Raw genomic sequence first — 19228 nt, 5'->3', positions numbered from 1 at the left:
GTTCGTTTCCGTTGCTTTTGCGCTGAGACCGGTTTACTTCTCCGAGGGGCGGTAGCTATCTTCTGGTAGCCAGAAGAAAATGTCCTTATCGGCAGAAGCAATCATATTGTATCTCGGGTTGTACTCAATCAAAGCGGTCCGATTGCGATGAGGTAGCTTGTACGTCGGCTGTAGAAAACCGTTGGATTCAGGGGATATCTGCTGCATGTCCCAGACGAGAACATCCGGATGATCTCCAGAGCTGCTGAGAACAAATCGCCCATCCGGAGAGAAGCACGCATCCCCTTGGCCGAGAGGCTTACCCGTTGTTGAAACCGGTGCTGCTCTCCCAGGCGATCCATTCCTGCCGACTAAGAAAGTCTTCACCGTACCATCGAAGGCGTCAAGGATGAAGTGACCATGGTAATCGGTTCCAACGAGCAAGAACTTCCCGTCATTAGAGAATTCCAGACGTGTCCAGGCTCTGCCACGCGTGGATGGGGTATATTTCTCCTCGTAAGGGGCAAGATCGAAAGTCGAGAACGGGGCCTTGTCATAATTGCGGAAGTCGTAAAGGAGGATGGAAGATGTTGACTGCGTTGCGATTGCAATAACAGAAGCGGAGGGATCAAAAGCAACAAGATATGGCGTAGCCAGTTGCAGTTTCCCCTGCGCGTTTCTTGAGCCCAGATCCCACAGTGCAATAGTATCATCTTTTGAGCAAGAAATGAATGAGTCGCTGCCCGGAGAGACGGCTAAACAGGTCACTTTGTCCGTATGGCCGGCGAAATATCGCACATATCCTTCGTTGTGGAGGTCAAGTAGTCGCAACGAATCTAGGAGCAAGTAAGCAGAGGGCAGTTAGCGCAGCTATCCACGTAGAGACCTACCATCAACCTTCGTGCTAGCGTGGAGAATCTGACGAGAATGGTGTGTGAACCTTGCCAGATGGGCACCATATTTTTTGCTCGGAACCGACTTGTTGTGTTTACCCTCTTTGACATCGTATATCTGTATCGTCTCATCATCTCCCGACGCCACCAAGTAGTCACCCTGGTCATCGAAATCCAGTGAGGTTACAAAGTTTTGAGCATCTGGCTTGGATAGTTTGAATGCCTAAGGTCATCAGCCGAATTCGGTCACCTGCTGCTGGCCTCATAAAGGACCTTACACGAACCTTTGTAGGTCGAAAGCTACGAACAATATCCGACACCCTCTGAGTCTGTAACTGTTGGATAGATTGAGGCTGTTGGACCTGCTGCGATGGCGGCGCCTGCTGTTGCTGGCCGTCCCCCATTTTTATGGCTAGAAGAAAGGACACCGCAATAGGATAAGCAGTATATATCGGTGCCTAGGTCTAATAGATAACCACACCCAACCCGCAGTTGATGATGCCTGGCGTTGCAGCATCCAATTCGCTTGCAATGGAGCTTGCCAACAGAAAGAGCTCTCTCCGTGGCACACGCTCACCCAGAGAATTTGACGCGTTTGGCTGCGGCTAACCTATTCAGGAATAATGCGGCTCCCTTCGGCAACCCAGATAATCCGCTCCGCCGGTTAGGCTCGGCCACGCGCCCGAGGTCGGAGAAGTCTGGATGCCTTAGGACTAACTGTGGAACACGTGGCCCCGCCAATTAAAGGCGGTGGAATCCAATCGGCGAAGCTTAGGCTGGGTGCCCCGATATTCATTAAATTAGTACTGGTGGACAGAATACAGCTTGCTTCTTCTTACACCTCCGATCTGACAGTTCACACTCTCTTTTGATAAGGTGGTCATATCCGAACGGTCCATTAACACCAGAGCATTCATTTCGAACACTCTCCACTCCTATCTGTTTTAGTTCTGTCAATTTACATTTCGTTCCGTTATCCACTACCTGGAAGACACTCCCCGGAAGACATTCCCCTACCCCAGTATCCCGTACTCGGGGGTATTATTTTGGCGAAACATGGCAACAACAACAGGGTATGTTGCTGTAGTATTGCGCAGACAAGGCCATGCATTGAACTAACCTTGATGCTATCGATAGGGCCTTCATTGCGGGCGGCATTGCAGCATGTGGAGCGGTCACCGTCACACACAGTTTTGAAACCGTCAAGATCCGGTACGGACTGCTCTGCCACCCGACTGTGCGCACACGGTTATTTCGGCCCTATGGCTAACTCGATTCGACGTGCAGATTGCAGCTACAAGGAGAACTACAGTCAAAAACTGATGCGGTCAAAAAATACAAGGGCGTCACGCACGCGGTCAAGGTTATCCTACAGAACGAGGGCCCACAAGGGCTGTTCCGCGGGATAGGGGTTGCTGTATGTGATGCGAGGACCGCTGAATACAGCGTGTCAGCTGACCGGGATTATCTAGTATATATACCAAATTTTGCTCAATGGATGTCGTTTGGGGTTTTACGAGCCGGTGCGCAAGGGTCTCACCACCGCAGCCTATAATGATCCCCAGGTTCAATCTCTGTGGATTAATGTTTTCGCTGGAGCTTCGTCGGGTATGATTGGTGCTGCTGCCGGCTCTCCGTTCTTTCTCGTCAAAACTCGTCTTCAGTCGTACTCTCCGTTCCTCCCAGTTGGCACACAACACAGCTACCGCAACTCATTCGATGGACTCCAAAAAATCTATACTTCTGAGGGTATTCGAGGGCTGTACCGAGGTGTAGGTGCAGCCATGGTCCGTACTGGATTTGGTAGCTCTGTTCAGTTACCGACCTACTTCTTTGCGAAGCGACGTCTTATGAGACATTTGGGAATGGAAGACGGCCCTGCACTTCACCTGGCCAGTAGTACAGCTTCAGGGTTCGTTGTCTGCTGCGTCATGCACCCACCAGGTATGCTGTGTAGCGTTTCTTGTCCTGTACGGACCGGTTAACTAATGTGTCTAGACACCATCATGTCACGGATGTATAACCAGACTGGTAACTTGTACAAGGGTGTATTTGATTGCTTGTACAAGACGATTCGCACGGAAGGTTTGCTCGCCATCTATAAAGGCTACTTTGCCCATCTGGCTCGTATCCTGCCCCATACTGTAAGTGGACGCCGACATTATACACAATTCCGCTCCGCAGGACAGACCGTTGACCCTCATTAGATCTTGACCCTTTCCTTGGCCGAGCAAACCAACAAATTCATGCGCAAGTTAGAGGACCGGTTTCTTTCCGATGACATGAAGGCGCGGTTGTAAGAATGATAAGGGTGAATTGTCATAAGGCCCCTTGTGGAGAATAAAATTCTATGCTTTCGATCTTTGGCTTTTGTTGGTATTATAAGGGGCGTTTTGTCTTTGGTTATCACGTCATATTACTATAGAGCATTTTGTACATATGGAGCAATATCACATGTAGACTGCAGAATATGGCCAGCGACCCTATACATAGCAAGGGTTTATAAACAGTCAAGGGTATCATCGTGGTAACATTGCGTCATAGCCTAAACATGAGTAGAGTATGCAGCAGGAGATCTGCTTTAATCAGCCATAGATGATCAGAAAGCTGGAGCAGGAAAGATGCCATACCAAGTCCAATGACTAATCTTTGCAGACGCGTCTCTGTTTATAGCAATGTCATCATCTGGACCAATCGCCGCAAAAAGAAAACAAACAAGCCCCATAGAGTCTCAACGTAGCACCAATAGCCGTCGGCCCAAGTTGGCCTCCAAATCCGTAAATCCGAGTGGACGCCTAATACAGGCAGAAGCAGCAGCGCCCACTTCGGCAGGGTCTTGCCGCGTCGCTCCTGCAAGGGCAGCAATGTTTACTCCATCGAAGAGACTAGCTTACTCGATTATTACCAAATCTAGACTCCCACAAACGCGGTGGAAACGAGTGGGCAGTTCCCATTTATTGCTAATTACTAGTAACTTATTATTGAGGATGTGGATGAATCATGGCGCCCGTGTCCAGCGTAAGCAGTAGCTGAAGTGGTCTACCTTATAGACGAGTAGCTACGCGAAGTCCCAAAAAGGTAGCATGGATTTAGGGGTACAATATCGGTCTTCCCTGGTGCACAAGAACTCTAAATGGTCAGAGTGAAAATCCATATTATATTTAGCATTTACGATTGAAATACCGAGTGCCTGATCGACTACAGTGAGAGATAAAATCTCATCAGATAAGATTACATCTTTCCCAGACGCGACATTCTAGTCTCGGTAATACCTTTCCAACTTTCCAAGAATCCAGGATTGTGGAGACGAGGTACATTCCAGGTGGAGATCTCAAACACCGGATGGCAGGAAACACCAGTGGTCTGACCCAACCAGAGCAAGCGATGGACGATTGCCCTCTGCAAGGAGAGGAGGGCATGAAAAACGCGCCCGCAACAATGAACCAGCCATCCCGAAAGCGCGCCATGTCACGTGCAGCGTGACTTAGCCCGTCGCGCTAAGGATCACGTTCCTCGTCCAAAGCAAGTATTTCTTCGCTCAGTCCTCCCGTTTCACTGTTCTCTCTCTCTCATCCCAATTCCTCAGACTCATTGCCTGGCGTGTTTCTGTGACAGTGTGGTCAATTCCTTTGCTTCTTTTATTCTATCACTCTCTCACACATTGTTCAAGATGTCCGCACAAGTTACTCCCTCTAAGCAGGTATGTGATGTCATTCTCGCCTCCCCTGTCGACGCGTCGCTGCTATTGCATGGGCTAACCGTGTCTCGTGGTATAGGCTGCATCCTCCCTAGAGAACCTCAAGATGAACGACTCGCCTGTGAAGAAGCTAAACTTCGAAGCAGCCGGCAAGGAGAATGCGTCCTGCCCCGCCGTCGACGTATCAGCCACCAAGTCGATTGCAGAGAAGCCCGAGGAAACTCCAAAGGCTGTTCCTACTGTTAAGGAACTTGAAGCCAACGAGCCCCTGCTCCAAGAGAATCCTCATCGTTTTGTTCTTTTCCCCATCAAGTATCATGAGGTGAGCTGACACGTCCAACACACGTCACGCGTAAAGTGATTTTTCCTTGCCAACGCTTTGCCGCCCGCGTTTTATTGCCAATTGCCCCCTGCTAACAGAACTTGTCTCGACGAAATAGATATGGCAAATGTACAAGAAGGCCGAGGCCTCTTTCTGGACAGCTGAAGAAATTGATCTCTCGAAGGATCTGCACGACTGGAACAATCGTCTGAATGACGATGAGCGCTACTTCATCTCCCGGGTTCTTGCCTTCTTCGCTGCCTCGGATGGTATTGTCAATGAAAACCTATTGGAGCGCTTCAGCGGAGAAGTGCAGATTCCCGAGGCCCGTTGCTTCTATGGATTCCAGATTATGATTGAGAACATTCACTCGGAAACCTACTCTCTTCTGATTGATACCTACATCAAGGAGCCCAAGCAGCGCACCTATCTCTTCGATGCTATTGATACCAGTATGTACCGTTGTTCGGCTTGGAGGTGTTGGAGATTGGTTGCTGACATATGGCACAGTTCCCTGCATCCGAAAGAAGGCTGACTGGGCCATCAAGTGGATTCAAGATAAGGAGTCCACCTTCGGCCAGCGCCTGATTGCATTCGCCGCCGTGGAGGGTATTTTCTTCTCTGGATCCTTTGCTTCCATTTTCTGGCTGAAGAAGCGTGGTCTTATGCCTGGTCTTACCTTCTCCAACGAGCTGATCTCTCGTGACGAGGGTCTCCACACTGACTTTGCTTGTCTCCTGTTCTCTCATCTGAACAACCGCCCGAACAAGCAGATTGTGGAGGACGTCATTGTCGAAGCTGTCGCCATTGAAAAGGAGTTCTTGACTGACGCTCTTCCTTGCGCGCTCCTGGGCATGAACTCGAAGTTGATGTGCCAATACATCGAGTTCGTGGCCGACCGTCTCCTGGTTGCGCTCGGCAACCCCAAGTATTTCAATGCCACCAACCCCTTTGACTTCATGGAGTCGATCTCCCTGGCTGGTAAGACCAACTTTTTCGAGAAGCGGGTGGGTGACTACCAGAAGGCCGGTGTCATGGCCAGCACCAAAAAGGATGTCGCTCAGGAGGAGACCCAGTCCGGCGATAGAGGCCTCGCCTTTGACGAGGACTTTTAGATTGATGCAACACGATTATACCCGGCCAGTGAGCGCCATTGGATATGAGTTCATTTCTTTCATTCCCCTTCCTGTTTTGTTTTGTCTGTGTTTATTGAGTTACGAGGTTATTCGGGTATACGCATGGGACTGGCGTTTCATTGGCAAGAAATGTTGATTTGATTGTATTAAAGTGCCGTCTGCATTCGATACATACTTGTATGGGATGGATTGCGGACTATATCAAAGGAAAAGGATATCATTGTACATTCAGTTGGATATCTCTAATGCTGTCTGATAGTTAGAATCAACGGATTATATTATAGCATCTTCGTATCGTTGAAGGTTTCCATCTAGCAAAGTTACATTGTCGCAGGGTGTGATTTAAGAAAAGAGCCTTAAGGAAGAGGCACGTAGCCAAGTCCTTTTTCGCAACCCCATTTCACCCGATCAAAAATCCACCTCCTTGGTGTATTAATGGCGATGTTGTTGTCAATACGGACAAGGTTGTAGAATGAGTAGATGTTGGAAATTAAGACGCTCCAGTGAAGAGTACTGCGTTTCTTTTTATGTACAGGACATACTGCATCATTAAGCGTCATCTTCCAAATGTTCACATCTGGGTTGGCCGGTAGAGCATGCGTGAGTGAAATTCATGCAGTCCAGCCCGTTCCTCGAAGACGAAGTATATCAGAAAATATGAGATAGCCTTAGGCCACTCCCAAACTGGACCACTCCATCCTGAGATGCCAAAGTTATAAGATTTTTCAGACACGCTCGTCATTCTGTCCAGTGGTAATGTTGCACCAGACTCAAGGTGCCGAACTAGGCCTTCTTCCTGTCTCCCGTCACCACAAACCGATTATCGTGTCCGTACAGCTCCTACCGAACCATACTTCTCACCTCTTTCCCTTTCCTCCCTTTTTCTTCGACCTCCCTCCTTTACTACCAGAATCTGTCTTCCCCATACTCGCAGCCGCAGGCGTAGGTGTAGATGCACCCTCTTCCGGAGCATCCATCATCTCCACATCCGCAGCAACCTGGGTCCCCGGCGCAGCTCCCGACAACCCTAAGCTAGCCACATCTGCACCAGCTGCCAGTTTCCCTAGACTTGTGATCAGACGACCGACCTCCGCGGCCTTGTTAGTGCGGTACTTGAGACACAGACCCGCCGAGGGATTGTACGTTTTCAGCGTCAGCGTGGCAACCGGTGTTGTCGCTGGGGGTTGAGATTTAGGGTCTGCGGAAGCGGAATCAACTGTGGACGTTGACTTGGGTTTGTGGGAGGGAAAGCTGTATTTGGTTGTGATTCGGGTCTGGAAATCCGCTTGGGTTAGTTTTGCTGGATGGAATCGGAATCGGAATCAATTCGGCTGAAGACGACGTACCGTATCTGGGTATGCTTCTAGTAATAAGGCCGATTGTTCCAGGAAAGCCTGTGGGGTTGGTAGGTACGGCATGGTGAATTGGATGGTGGGCTGGGACGAACTGGAGATGTCAATGTCGAGTTGAAGCCGCTTGACTTTGAATCTCGTAAGGCGGTGACTTCGCGATGGTGTGTCGTGGTTAGAGAGGCCGTGGAGTTAGGCAGAATCAGGCAGTCCTCCTGGATTGATCTGTCAGTCATTGACTCGTCTAATATTATTCCAATCCATGCAGGTTCATCACCACTATCTTTCTTTTCTCGGCTGGTGTGAGTTTTGTGAAGGTCTTATTTCTTTAGTTTTATGCATAATGCGGGTTTAATACCCATAATTTAGTATGATGATAGGGTTAGGGACTTGATTACATGCTCGGGACGGCCCACGGTCTTCATGAGAATATGATCGTCATGGACGTAATGCGAGGTACTTGACCAATCTCTTGTTGAAACTTCCTATGACTTAACTCACTGTATTAGCTTCACTAGAAAGCCTGAGCTTTTTGGGCAAATGGTTTGTCTTGACATCTGAAGGTTTATATTCCTTAAACATATTCTACTTATTTCAAGGGCTAATTCATTCTCGCACCTAGGTGGAGCACAAATCGTACAAGGTGCAGGACAACTTATAAGAACAAGGGAGTCATTGGTTCATCAACTTCAGAGTCACAATATTAGCATCCCTGCGGCATTACTGGCTACGATTGAGTTTCCATGAATCTCTCTCTGGCCATTGGTTGCTGAACTCTCCCCAATCTCAGCAATTATTCTCTCGCACTAATTGGTTTGCTGACTCGCAAACATGATGTTATTGGCCCTTTTGTTGCAGAGCAATATCGAGTGCTTCAGAATTCCAGGAAATCGTTGTTATACCGCAGACCTGACGAACTATCCATCCATATTCAACTTATGGATCTGACACCTTTCTATTCCCTAAGCCGACGAACATATGAGATCCGCTTTCCATCCAACCTCGGGGGAATCGACGATCGACGGCCTGCAGGATATGATACTTTTCCAGTTCCTCTCTTTGCCCAATACCTGAGGCATCAACACATGCGACGTGCGATACGCCCCCGCCGAGACAACCACTTCTTTCGTTGCGAAGTACTGTTGTCCCCCGGCTATCCACACCTGTCTCGTCCTTCAGTCCATCTCGCTCCTCGATCAGAACCGTTTCCGTTATCACCTGGGTTCCGTCTTGCGGAATCTCATACGCCTCACTTGACAACTGCCTTTTGCCCTCTCTTCAGTTCTCCACTAGCTCGACCAGCCCTAACGGTGAGCCCCAACTGACCTTCTCTCCCATGCAGCCCTTAATGGCTCCTTCAGCGCATACTTTTGATCCGGGCTACTGGCCGACACAGACACATTATAAATCGGGCCGTCAACACCATGCACGGTGGAATCCACTACTGGTCAAAATGCGTCTTCGTCTCGGTCTTCTTAAGTACGGCAGGAGCCCCTCATAGCTTCAGGAGTGATCACACACGATACGTCCCCAAAGATCATAGTCTGCTGCACTGCCTCGGGTCCAAGTCCCGTAGTTTGTGGCCATCCCGTCGCCATCCACTACTGTAACACTGCCACTCGTCGAGATGGGCCTGTGATATAGTGGTGTAGACCCAGTCTAACGGAGAAAATGGGGCGCTAAAGCTGGCGAGAGGGGCACCAGTTAGTGAAGTAGAGACTGATCATATGATACTTTGCAGTAGATAGAGGGAGATGACTGACCGAGTAGTCTTGAGACCCGTCATCACCATCACAGTCATTGGGGGCAGAATTCGTCTATCGCTAGGCACTACAGCTAGTTTTGGATTATTAGCAATGGAGTTGATTGATATGTGGTATGTACTCTATCCATTGGACTGATGCTTTTGATAGGTACGGACAAGTATAGCAGTAGGCTGATGCATGTCTTAAAAGTCTATCTGAAATATAAATGCTATTATGGGCTCATGGATTCATTGGTCATTATGAATCCAAATATGTATGCCTGATTCTTATTCTAGGCTACGACATTTCTCAAGGTAATTTCTTTCTGCCACCCATTCACTTAATTTAATATCAATTAACATCTACATCCATCTCGTCATTGACTCGTACTATACATGCATAAATACAACCATCATCATCTCGGCACAGGTCTAGGCGAAATCCCGATGTATATATACAAACATCTAGTGCAGACCAAAAAAAAAAGAAAAGAAAAGACAAGTAAAAAGCCAAGACATATATGTAACAAGACAGAGCAAATAAAGTTAGATCATCAATCATAATCATCTTAAAAAATCAACTAATCGGTCGCGAACAACGCACACAGACCAACTTCTGTTTTCCACGAGCGTTAGTGGCGCGGAAATTCGTTCCCTGACACCGGCCACATCGAAGGACATCACCTTCCTCGCTCTCACCATGCGATGACCCGTAGTCGCTGCTCAGCGCACTGCCCGTGCTGGGTTGGCGTTGACCTGCCATAGGCCGATCAGGACTGAGAAGATCCGGCGAATCTTGCTGCGACCGCGCCATCGCATCGAGCGCAATTCGATTGTAGAACGCGTAACTCTGGTCGCCCCGTAACCACAGCGGGTTGTCCTTCTCTCGTCCGCTGGAGATCAGGGCCGCCGCGGATGTAGGGATCTGAGCGTCCTTCGGTTTGGGTTCCTTGATGTGCTTGGGTCCGATCCCACCGTATGAGGAGGTCCGACGGGCGTCCAAACTGGGCCGCGCGCTTTCCATGGAGATCTTATATTCCATGCTGGACCTGTAGGCTGAAGGCGGGCGGGACTCGACGCCGTGTCGGGGGCTGGAGGTCACCCGGGTTGGGTCGGTGTGTCGATGTGGCGAGGGCGTGCGGGTGCGTGTGCCTCCTTGGTGGGAACCATCGCGATGGTGTCCGATGACGGAGTTGCGCCAGGAGATGATGCGCTCAGAGGGCGTCTTGTGCGACTCTTTCCCGATGGACGAAGCGATGCTGTGTCGTGCCGAGTTGGTGCGTCGCAGGAGTCGGCGCGAGATGGTGGAATGCGTATCCCAGCTGTCGTAGTGGCGTTTGTGATACGCGCAATCTTGTCGCAGGACTTTGATCTTGCCTGAGTAGTCGGCTACGATGATAATGTTCCCGTCCGGATGGGTTGAGCGCGAGAGGTATGCCGGGGATTCCTGGGCGGCCTTGCTGGCTCCCGAGTTGCGGTTGCGACGTCCTTTTCCCTTCGAGGCGGCTGCCTCAGCTTCGTTCACCAGCGTCACCGGTGGAGGGTTGCAGGTGTCGAAGATGGGGTCTTCCGAGAATCCCAGCATTTGCTTGGCTTTAGACGGAGCCATGACGGCTGCCGTCACCATCGCCGACTGAGTTTCGAGGATCTCCACGGCACGTTTGCCGGCTGATGTCTTCTCCGTGGTATCCGTGGGCCAGAGGTAGGCTCTGCGGTCTTCACTGCCGCAAATGACATGCTTCCCATCGTCGCTGAAGGAAGCCCGTATTTGACTGCAGGTATTCTCGTTGCCGCGGAACTTGGCCTCCAGGGTGCGGTCGCGAAAGTTGTACAGTCGGATGCGAGAGTCGTTGCTGGTGACCAACAGCTTTACCTCGCCGTGGGCATCAGTCGATGGAACGGTTATCGTGTCGATCCCGGTGATTTTGCTGCCCTTTGCGTTGCGACCACGCGCAGACCGGACGTGGATCTGCGCAACAGCCTTTAGCCCGTCGGTCTCGTAGATATTGCACATCCCGTTGAGACATCCGGCAATTGAGTGTCGGCCATCGGGGGTAAAGGCGACCGAGGTGACCATGTCGGGGGCTGTCGTGACAAATGCTACGGTCTTGTCTGGGATGCTCCACAGCCGGAGCTTGGTGTCCAGCGATCCTGCCAGGAAGAATCGGTCATCGCGAGGGTGAAACTGGATTGAAGTCACAAAGTCACTGTGTTGAAAGCAGCACAGGCACTCTGAACGGGTGACATGCCACAGTCGAACGGTCTTGTCCATCGACGAGGAGAGAAGGAAGTTATTCTGCAGAGTGGTTAGGAACGGAGAGAAGAGGAGAGGAGTTTCCCAGGCACCGGTAGCTCATACCTTGCTCCAACTTAAGTCCAGCACACTTCCTGTATGACCTTCGTATATCTGAACCGGCTTCGCCTTGAACACCGGCGCCTTCAACGGTGGAGGCCCGTCTTCCTCGCGACTGCCGTCGCCTTCGGTTTCGTGTTCTCGCCGGTCCTCTGGAGATGCAATCACAGCCCAGACGCGGACCTTCTTGTCTTGTCCAGCGGCAGCGATATATTTACCATCCTTGGAGAAAATGAGAGCCCAGACGGCTTTCCCGGCGCTTTTGTTGGTCGGCGCCCCTGTTGTTGACGTGGGCGTATCTTTGTCGGGCGGGCACGTCTCATCATCGGTGCCCTCGAGTTCCTGCGCCACGAAAATCCGGTTGAACGTCTTCTCCTTCTTGTTGTGAGCGCGGACTCGGATATACTTCGGGGGACGAGGGAAACGAGGAATGAAACCGATCGGTTGCGCAGTGGTGCCGGCATCTATACGAGCATTTTCGGGTTCCGAGGCATCTTCCTCGTCGCCGAGGGATGGTCCCTTCTTCTTACCCCCTATGATGCGACTGAGGAAGGAGACGCCTATTCTGCAGGGGGAAGGCCATCGACTGTCAGCCTGGATTGAAAAGGCAGAGCATGGGATCCTCAACGAGACGCGCGAGCAAGAACTCTTGCAGAGCGGGTTATGTCTGAGGAACCCAACACGACGAAGCATCACTTACTTCTTATCCCGATTGGGTTTCTGGTGTAACACTGCATCTCCCCGGTTTGAGCTTTGCTCGACCGGACTGGGATGTTCTGTTCCGCCCACTTCCGCCTCGTATGACGCTCTCCCTAGGAGCTTGAGGGGAATGGATTTTTGCGTGTTGGTACGTTTAATGATATGCTACAAGCCATTCATCAGCCTGATGCTCTGGGGAATCATGCCATGGGCGTCAGCACCTACTTGGGACAACGGATCGATTGCGCTGGCGTCGGCGCTGATGGTTGGCGATGAGACAGAATTCCTGCCAACGCCGATAGAGCCATTGAGTGGTCGAGAATTCCTTCCTACATCCTGAAATTTTCCACTATCGGCGACATCTGACGGTAACGAACCTATCCAGTCACTAGGTAAGCCCAGGCTCGAACCTGTCGCATCTGATCTTGTCGAATCCAATCAGATCCGATCGTGTAATAACAACCTACCGATAGGGAACGACTGCGAAGTTCGCAAAAACCCCGATTTTCCAGAGGCGGGACTGTGGTCATCCTTGTTGACAGTGGGACTGACACTGTCGACCTTGTTCGTGGGAATCGCAGCTGTAGAACCCGCAAAGCTGGTGACGATTGCAGGGACCTCTCGCCTCTCAGTCTCCCTGGGCACTCGCCGAACCTCCGCCATGGATAGGTCGACGCCCAGAACGGCGCATGTGGGATTGAGGATAGGTTTAGAAAGCCTCCGAGGAGGTGGGAGATGAAGAGGGAAGCAGAAAGAACATGATTACGGAACGATTTGGAAAACAGTTTTCACGGCAATCTTCGGATGGCTTCTGTCGGAGAAAAGATGACATCAGATGTTGTCCTCTCACTCTTTTTTTTTTTTTTTTTTCCTCTTTGTACTTTTACTTAACGTATTCTTCCTACTCTTACCAAAGTAAGACAATGTTATTTTTGCGTCTTGACCGAATGCTATTCTATTGTAATATCCTATTTCTGGCCTGTTCATTGCGTTTTATCATTAGCGTCATTCCATCGCCACAGCATCGCAATTAATTCGTATTCAAGTCTGGCCGAACCACAATTCTAACCAAGCATTCCATCTCCACTTACCAGAAAGACTGGAACTATTTCCACTGGTTCATATGTCCCCGAGATAACTCCAAGGGTCTCGTGTGACGCCACCATGGGCATAGCCACTAACACTCCTCCACAAGTCGATAGATAATATGCATCTGCCCAATTCAGTTCCGAGTATATAGATTGTTTAGATCCGCGACGGACTCTTCAGTTTCCGTGCCCGATCCCTCGCAATATCGCACATGGCCTATCGCAGGTCAGTTCGTCAATTCATGGACTCGCAAATGATCACTCTAAACACCCACCTGGATGGCTTCTTCCACTTCTCGATCGACATCCCCTCGATCGATCCTCTGACGCATCTCCACCATGATCGCCTCACTACTCCGCCCATTGACAAACGTTCTGATCCATAGCAATCAGTAGACGTAGAAGTTAGTCCCGTATTCTATATATATATATATACTCCGTATATAGAGTCGCATGGGCAACCTACACAAATCTTAATCCAGGGAATTTCTCCTCGTATTCCGCATTCAACAGTCTTAATTTCTCCGCTTGCTCTTCAGCCCCGGTGTTCAATTGCGCCTGTTCTTGCCTGCTGAGTTCGCTCAGATGTTCGGGATTCGTTTCCTTTGGTCGTCCCAAGCGGGGATGAGATCCTAGAATGCCTACGAGAACGGCTTTGTTGGTCGGCGAATTGGCGGCGGAGAGAGCGGACATTCGACCACCCACTGCGTTGATTAAACTAGAATATGAAGAGAAGGACTTGTTGGCCAGCACAGGGGCCATCAGGGTATGGAGCTCTGGAGACTGTTCGAAAAGCTTATCGAGGACTTGGAACCGTTGCTCCTCTGGGAGAGAGGACAGGGATCCAGACGGGGGAAGACTAGAGGACATGATAAATGAATGAATAAATGAATGAGGACAAAATACTTCTGGAGGGAGAGTGGATGGAACCATGGATATTATAAGCTATCGCCGGCATCGGGAGACTCCGAGAGCGGGGCGGAGACCTCCAGGGTGGAATTGGCAGAACAAATCTAGGCCATGATTGAAGCCGTGGAATCGCTTGGCAGAGTCTTGTCCGGCTTATACGTATCGATCTACTGGTTGTTGTCGTGGTTGGCTTGCAGGATTTAAAATCCGGACGCAGGACGGATGGGCACCGGGATCGAGTTCCGAGTCTCCATGGCCTTGATATAGTCCACGGCGCTGCACACCATCGATAGATATCGTACTTGGCGTAAGGTACTTACATCTATTGATTCCTGTATCGCCATATTCCAAGTGTTCTAGCCTACCAGTAAGGCTACGGATGGCAATATGACTCCGTACATAGTAGAAGATAGAGTAGCTGGTATGAAAATCGAATGGACCTTAAGAGATTTCTCTGTTGAAAATTAGCAGGGTTCGATGTGATGGCCTGTACGCAAAGAGTACGCATGGAGTACGGACCTGGTAAGTACCGCCGTGCTGCTGTATTACCCAACTGCAGAGCAGGTGACGGGTACCTCGGACCCGCAAGCAAGCAGGTACCACTCCGCGTCGGGAGCTCTTCGATGGCTTCATTCATCCGTCATTTTCTCGAGCAGAATGAATCCATTCGACCGGGTTTTCTCCATCCAGGCTGCCTGTTGATCTATCTCAGTCCGTCCATCGGCTATAAATCTCCAAATCTCGCCAGATCTCCAATCTTCCAGTCCATCTCCCATCCACTGAACGTCTGGGCTGAAAGCCAAGGAACGTGGAGACCGACCAAACTTCGCTATCACAGAAAGTGGAGGCACCGAGCCACCCACTAATAGGGAGCCCCTGAACTCCTGAGAGATTCGTGGAAAGTCACCACCATCTCGAATATCATTCATCCTACGCTCCTGATATCTAATTGCCTCGTGTTAGTTGTTAGTGTCCGTTCTGAGGTAATTCTCGGACCGCAGGGGGGTAAATCACTGCACTGTGTGTAACTTTCCCAGTTTGTCGGCTGGTCTTCCCATTCTACCTACTACTACCTTGGCTAGATCGTCTTTTTCTCTCCTTGACAGACTATTATCCTATTCTTTGTCTCGTCCCAGTTGTTGCGTCTAATTCCTTCCCCCTCACCCTTATCTGTCCCTTCCCGTCCGGCTGAACAAAAGTCGTGATCTTTTCCGATCCGGGCGTCTATCTCCAATGCAGTTCCCGTTATGTCTCTCAATGGGTTAGAAAATCCCGCGGTTTTAGAAGCCTACCAGATAGCTCTAAGTGAAGCGGGGGGATGGTATGTCTCTCTCTTCCTCTCTGCCCCTAATACTTCCCGCAATCGCTTTCCGATCGCGAAATCCTTCGTCTGAATATTTGGCTGTGAAACCACGCTAAAATACGGTCATTGATACATTAGGTTTCTCCTTCACTACGTCTCGAGGGATGAAGTCGCTCTCCTCGATCGGGGAACAGGCGGGGTGCCGGAGGTGCGGAACACAATCGACGGATACGAGGAAGTCGCACCATTGTACGGGTTTCTACAATATCGTCGCAGGAAGGTGGTGTTAAGCTATCTGCCGGAGGGTCTATCTCGACTGATCCAAGGTATGTGGGATCTTCCAGCCTCCATAGACCCCCCGATCCTTACTGATATGATCTCGAACAATGCGCAGCCCGTACCACCGTCCAGTTTCAATCGATCTTGGACAAATTCACCCCTCATGATACAGTCTTTACTCTCGCAAAATCCTCTGATCTCACCGAGAGCTCGTTGTCGTCCGCATGCTTGCTCCATACTGCTTCAGGTTCCATCACCTCCTCCTCGAGCTCACTCCGCCGTCGCAGGCTGATGGAGATCACCGAAGATGCAGAGGAAAATACTGGTAGCAAGGATGCGGCAGAGACCCAGTCTCCCAATGGCGACGGAAGGCGAAGGTCTTTCAGTCAGTTATCAGAATCCACGATTGTAGCGCCTCCAGCTCCCTTGGACACGCAACCTTCCAATGGGGACCAACCACCGACAGTCGCGAAGGACTCCAATGACACACGTCCCTCCGTATTTGGTGACCGGGACGCTGAACGCCGAGCTTCGGTTAAGAATTTGCAGGAGGAACTCTCTCACCCATCGACCGAGCCACGCAAGTCCTCCCAGTCCGCTAGGCCGTCACTGCGAGACCTGGAACGTTCAGGTATATACTCACCCAAGGTCAAGCGTGGTCCTCGACCCTCCGTCGATGGAAGTGGGCGGCCGCGCACTGCAGGTAATCTCTCTCGAAGCATAGAACAACAGCGGCCGGTCGCCTCCTTACCGGCTGGGGTTCGGTCATCTTCGCTCCGAAAAAGCAACCCATTCCCTACCGCTCGTCCTCGATCGCATGGTAGCACCGTGGCTTCCACACCTAACAAATCGGCCCCTCTTGTGCCTCCGTTACTTGTACCTCCACTATCGGCGTCCATCTCAAGACCTCCATTATCACCTGGTGCAAAGTCCTTGAGTGCTCTATCGTCGTCTACAACATCGCATGAGAAGGAAAGACTCATGAAGGCACTCCAGCTTCGGAAAACGCAGATGGAAAGGAAGGCACATGGAGTGAATCAGGACCAGAGTGTATCCAAAGGAGCGACAGTGAGCTCAAGTGAGGACAAGGAGAACATTGGCGATGCTAAGGTTGATGAGCAAGAGCCAGTCACCCTCGAGATCAGCAAGCCCCCTATGACGGAAACTCAACCACCTGTCGCTATGGAGTCAACAGATCAACCCCATAATAAGGTACACACCCCTTCTAATCAGACGGCAAAGCCAAATTCAACCGAAGAATTGAGCGCAACCCATACCCCTGCCGATAACACGTCAGATTTTTCGGCAACCCATGAAGATGCGCAACCTTCGACCGACCGTAACGAAGCCTCAGAGGTTGATGGGTCTCCAGAAGCACAGACACATCGCGTACCTGAAACGCAAGCTGTTGAAGGCGACTCAGCCTTGCCTGTGGACAGCGCGCCTAAAAGTGGCCCCGGCTCGCCTAGCGCCGTCATCAACGTCCCACCTGAGGACAAATCCTTGAAAGCTCCAGAAGAAATTGCTACACTCTCCCAACCAACTGAAAAACCCCCCATTTCCGGTGAACAGGCAGCAACAGACCCCACAGGAGACTCCACCACGTCGCCGATTCATCCCCAGTCCATCCCTTTGCATACCTCTCCACCCTCTGGCTCACAGCCCAATTCCCTTCTCGATCCATCGACCGTCATAACACCGGACGCTACCGGGGAGCAGCATGACCTAGCCCCTGAAGCTGATCACCGGAAAGACAAACGCAAGCCTCTCCTCGAACCAATCCAAGTTCCAACCCCAGAATATTCGGATGACGATAACTTTTCGGATGATTCCTTGATGGAGGAACTGAAGAGCGCTACTGTGGAGGAAGCTAAGCCTATATCGGTCGGAAAATCCCCGTTGTCGCCGGGTTATTCGAACAGTGGAAATGATCGATCTACCCCGGATGCTTGGAAGAACTCTCGCGCCGTCTCCAACCCAAGTGCTATAGGCAGCCAGCCCGCCAACCTGCATGCACTTGCGGTTGGTCGATCGGTGTCCACTCCTTACACAGACGCGGACGGCGCAGTGAACCCTGTTCTGGTGGCAAAGAAGATCAATGTATCTTCTGGGATTTCGAAACGCATCAAGGCTTTGGAAAAATTTTCCAACGGTCGCGACATCCCGTCGACTGCTTCCTCGAACTTGGCGGCACCTTCTGCCTCCTCTTCCTTTGAGACTCTTCGAAAGAGGGCTTCGGTGTCATTGGGTGGGCACTCTGATCCATCTGGATCCAGGCATGGATCGTATAGCCCCGAGACATTCTCACGAGCTTCAAGCCTTAGACGCCGCGACTCTAGTACAAGTGCGAAGCGCACCTTAAATTCAGTTTCCGTAACCGCTCGAATTGTCCGCGAGTCGGGCGAGACTTCAGAACAAACCAATGGGGCCTCCGGGGAGGGTGTCCTCAATCTCCATCCCAGTCAATTGACTGTTGAACATGAGACTTCTGAGGTCCCGCCTTCGCAGAATTTGATAGCAGAGTCAGGGACGAACAAATCGGAGAAACGAAACATGTCGACATCCTCCGCCAGCTCTGGTCACCAGTCTATCCTGCCTTCTATTCAACGCCCTGAAAGCGAGATGTCTATTTCCTCTGCGTCGAGAAACGAAGGGGCTCTGCCGTTAAATTCCGATGCGCCCTCATCTGAAGATAAGAAGGAATCTCGTACATCTCGTCTGCTCCGTCGTATGTCATCTATCACAGCGCATCCCAGGAAGGGTGCTGTCGGTACACTGAGCCCCATGGTGAAAGAAGAGGGCGGAGCTGATGAAACTCAAATATCCGAGGCCGTTGACATCGGGGAGGTCAACGTCCAGTTCCCCGATACCTTACTTTGGAAACGACGGTTTGTTCGCATTGATAACAGGGGCTTCTTGGTTTTAACGCCGGGGAACGTCGATTCAAGCAATCGCAACATGATCAAGCGATATCATTTGACCGAATTCCGCACGCCCTGTCTACCGGATGAGGATCGTCAGGAACTTCCCAACAGTATCCTGTTGGACTTTGTGGATGGGGGGACACTGCAATGTGCCTGCGAATCCAGACAGGGGCAGGCCTTAGTACTTCACAGTAAGTTCGTTTCGTCTACACAGCTTCTATATAGATATACTGACGCTAGCTAGCCCTTGTCACTGCGCACCGCTCTCTTCATTACACTCCATCTTAGTAGAGCATTCCTTTACATTTTTATCTGGTCGATTTATCTGCGCATTCGTTTCTCATCTGCGTTTATTTCTTTCTCTTTTTGTCTCCCTATGTTCTTCCTCTGTGTTTTCTGCGGTATACCCCTCTAAAAACGATTTCATTGGTTTGACCGATTGAGTCTCGCCCTTCACGCTTATTTTTCTGTTTTTCTCCACCTAGCATATCAGCCGTCCTTCTTTGCCATTTTTACTTGATGAGATGCATGATGCTATGATGTAGAGCCCTTG

The 19228-nt window shown here is 50.6% G+C and overlaps 6 protein-coding genes across 6 annotated transcripts; 3 read left to right on the top strand and 3 right to left on the bottom strand.

Annotated features, from left to right (window-relative positions):
• Positions 1 to 33: 33 nt before the first annotated feature.
• On the bottom strand, positions 34 to 1276 carry SWD2 (WD-repeat containing protein SWD2; the record flags this gene model as incomplete). The annotated part of the gene is made up of 3 exons (XM_033566184.1): positions 34 to 815; positions 870 to 1095; positions 1157 to 1276. The coding sequence occupies 3 exons, from the start codon at positions 1274 to 1276 to the stop codon at positions 34 to 36; spliced, it is 1128 nt and encodes a 375-aa protein (XP_033431941.1).
• Positions 1277 to 1928: 652 nt separating this feature from the next.
• Positions 1929 to 3172, top strand: OAC1 (putative mitochondrial oxaloacetate transporter (Oac); the record flags this gene model as incomplete). Its single annotated transcript, XM_033566183.1, has 6 exons — positions 1929 to 1945; positions 2010 to 2084; positions 2160 to 2289; positions 2345 to 2816; positions 2871 to 3016; positions 3080 to 3172. 6 exons carry the CDS (start codon positions 1929 to 1931, stop codon positions 3170 to 3172), a joined length of 933 nt encoding a protein of 310 aa, XP_033431940.1.
• Positions 3173 to 4542: 1370 nt separating this feature from the next.
• Positions 4543 to 6006, top strand: RNR2 (ribonucleotide-diphosphate reductase subunit RNR2; the record flags this gene model as incomplete). The annotated part of the gene is made up of 4 exons (XM_033566182.1): positions 4543 to 4572; positions 4649 to 4891; positions 5010 to 5343; positions 5402 to 6006. 4 exons carry the CDS (start codon positions 4543 to 4545, stop codon positions 6004 to 6006), a joined length of 1212 nt encoding a protein of 403 aa, XP_033431939.1.
• Positions 6007 to 6810: 804 nt separating this feature from the next.
• ATNIH1004_001482 (SRP9/SRP21 family protein) lies at positions 6811 to 7445 on the bottom strand (the record flags this gene model as incomplete). Its single annotated transcript, XM_033566181.1, has 3 exons — positions 6811 to 6823; positions 6889 to 7301; positions 7374 to 7445. The coding sequence occupies 3 exons, from the start codon at positions 7443 to 7445 to the stop codon at positions 6811 to 6813; spliced, it is 498 nt and encodes a 165-aa protein (XP_033431938.1).
• Positions 7446 to 9697: 2252 nt separating this feature from the next.
• Positions 9698 to 14130, bottom strand: ATNIH1004_001481 (uncharacterized protein; the record flags this gene model as incomplete). The annotated part of the gene is made up of 8 exons (XM_033566180.1): positions 9698 to 11416; positions 11480 to 12038; positions 12174 to 12337; positions 12398 to 12549; positions 12640 to 12753; positions 13435 to 13477; positions 13536 to 13635; positions 13727 to 14130. 8 exons carry the CDS (start codon positions 14128 to 14130, stop codon positions 9698 to 9700), a joined length of 3255 nt encoding a protein of 1084 aa, XP_033431937.1.
• Positions 14131 to 15416: 1286 nt separating this feature from the next.
• ATNIH1004_001480 (putative GPI-anchored cell surface glycoprotein) lies at positions 15417 to 18919 on the top strand (the record flags this gene model as incomplete). Its single annotated transcript, XM_033566179.1, has 4 exons — positions 15417 to 15490; positions 15611 to 15798; positions 15867 to 18870; positions 18916 to 18919. The coding sequence occupies 4 exons, from the start codon at positions 15417 to 15419 to the stop codon at positions 18917 to 18919; spliced, it is 3270 nt and encodes a 1089-aa protein (XP_033431936.1).
• Positions 18920 to 19228: the final 309 nt, after the last annotated feature.

The sequence above is a fragment of the Aspergillus tanneri genome (genome assembly GCF_003426965.1).
Source record: "Aspergillus tanneri strain NIH1004 chromosome Unknown AapTan_2_pilon_pilon_pilon, whole genome shotgun sequence".
NCBI lineage: Eukaryota > Fungi > Ascomycota > Eurotiomycetes > Eurotiales > Aspergillaceae > Aspergillus > Aspergillus tanneri.
Note: the sequence above shows the minus strand (reverse complement) of the source record. Positions and strands in the feature narration are given on the sequence as shown.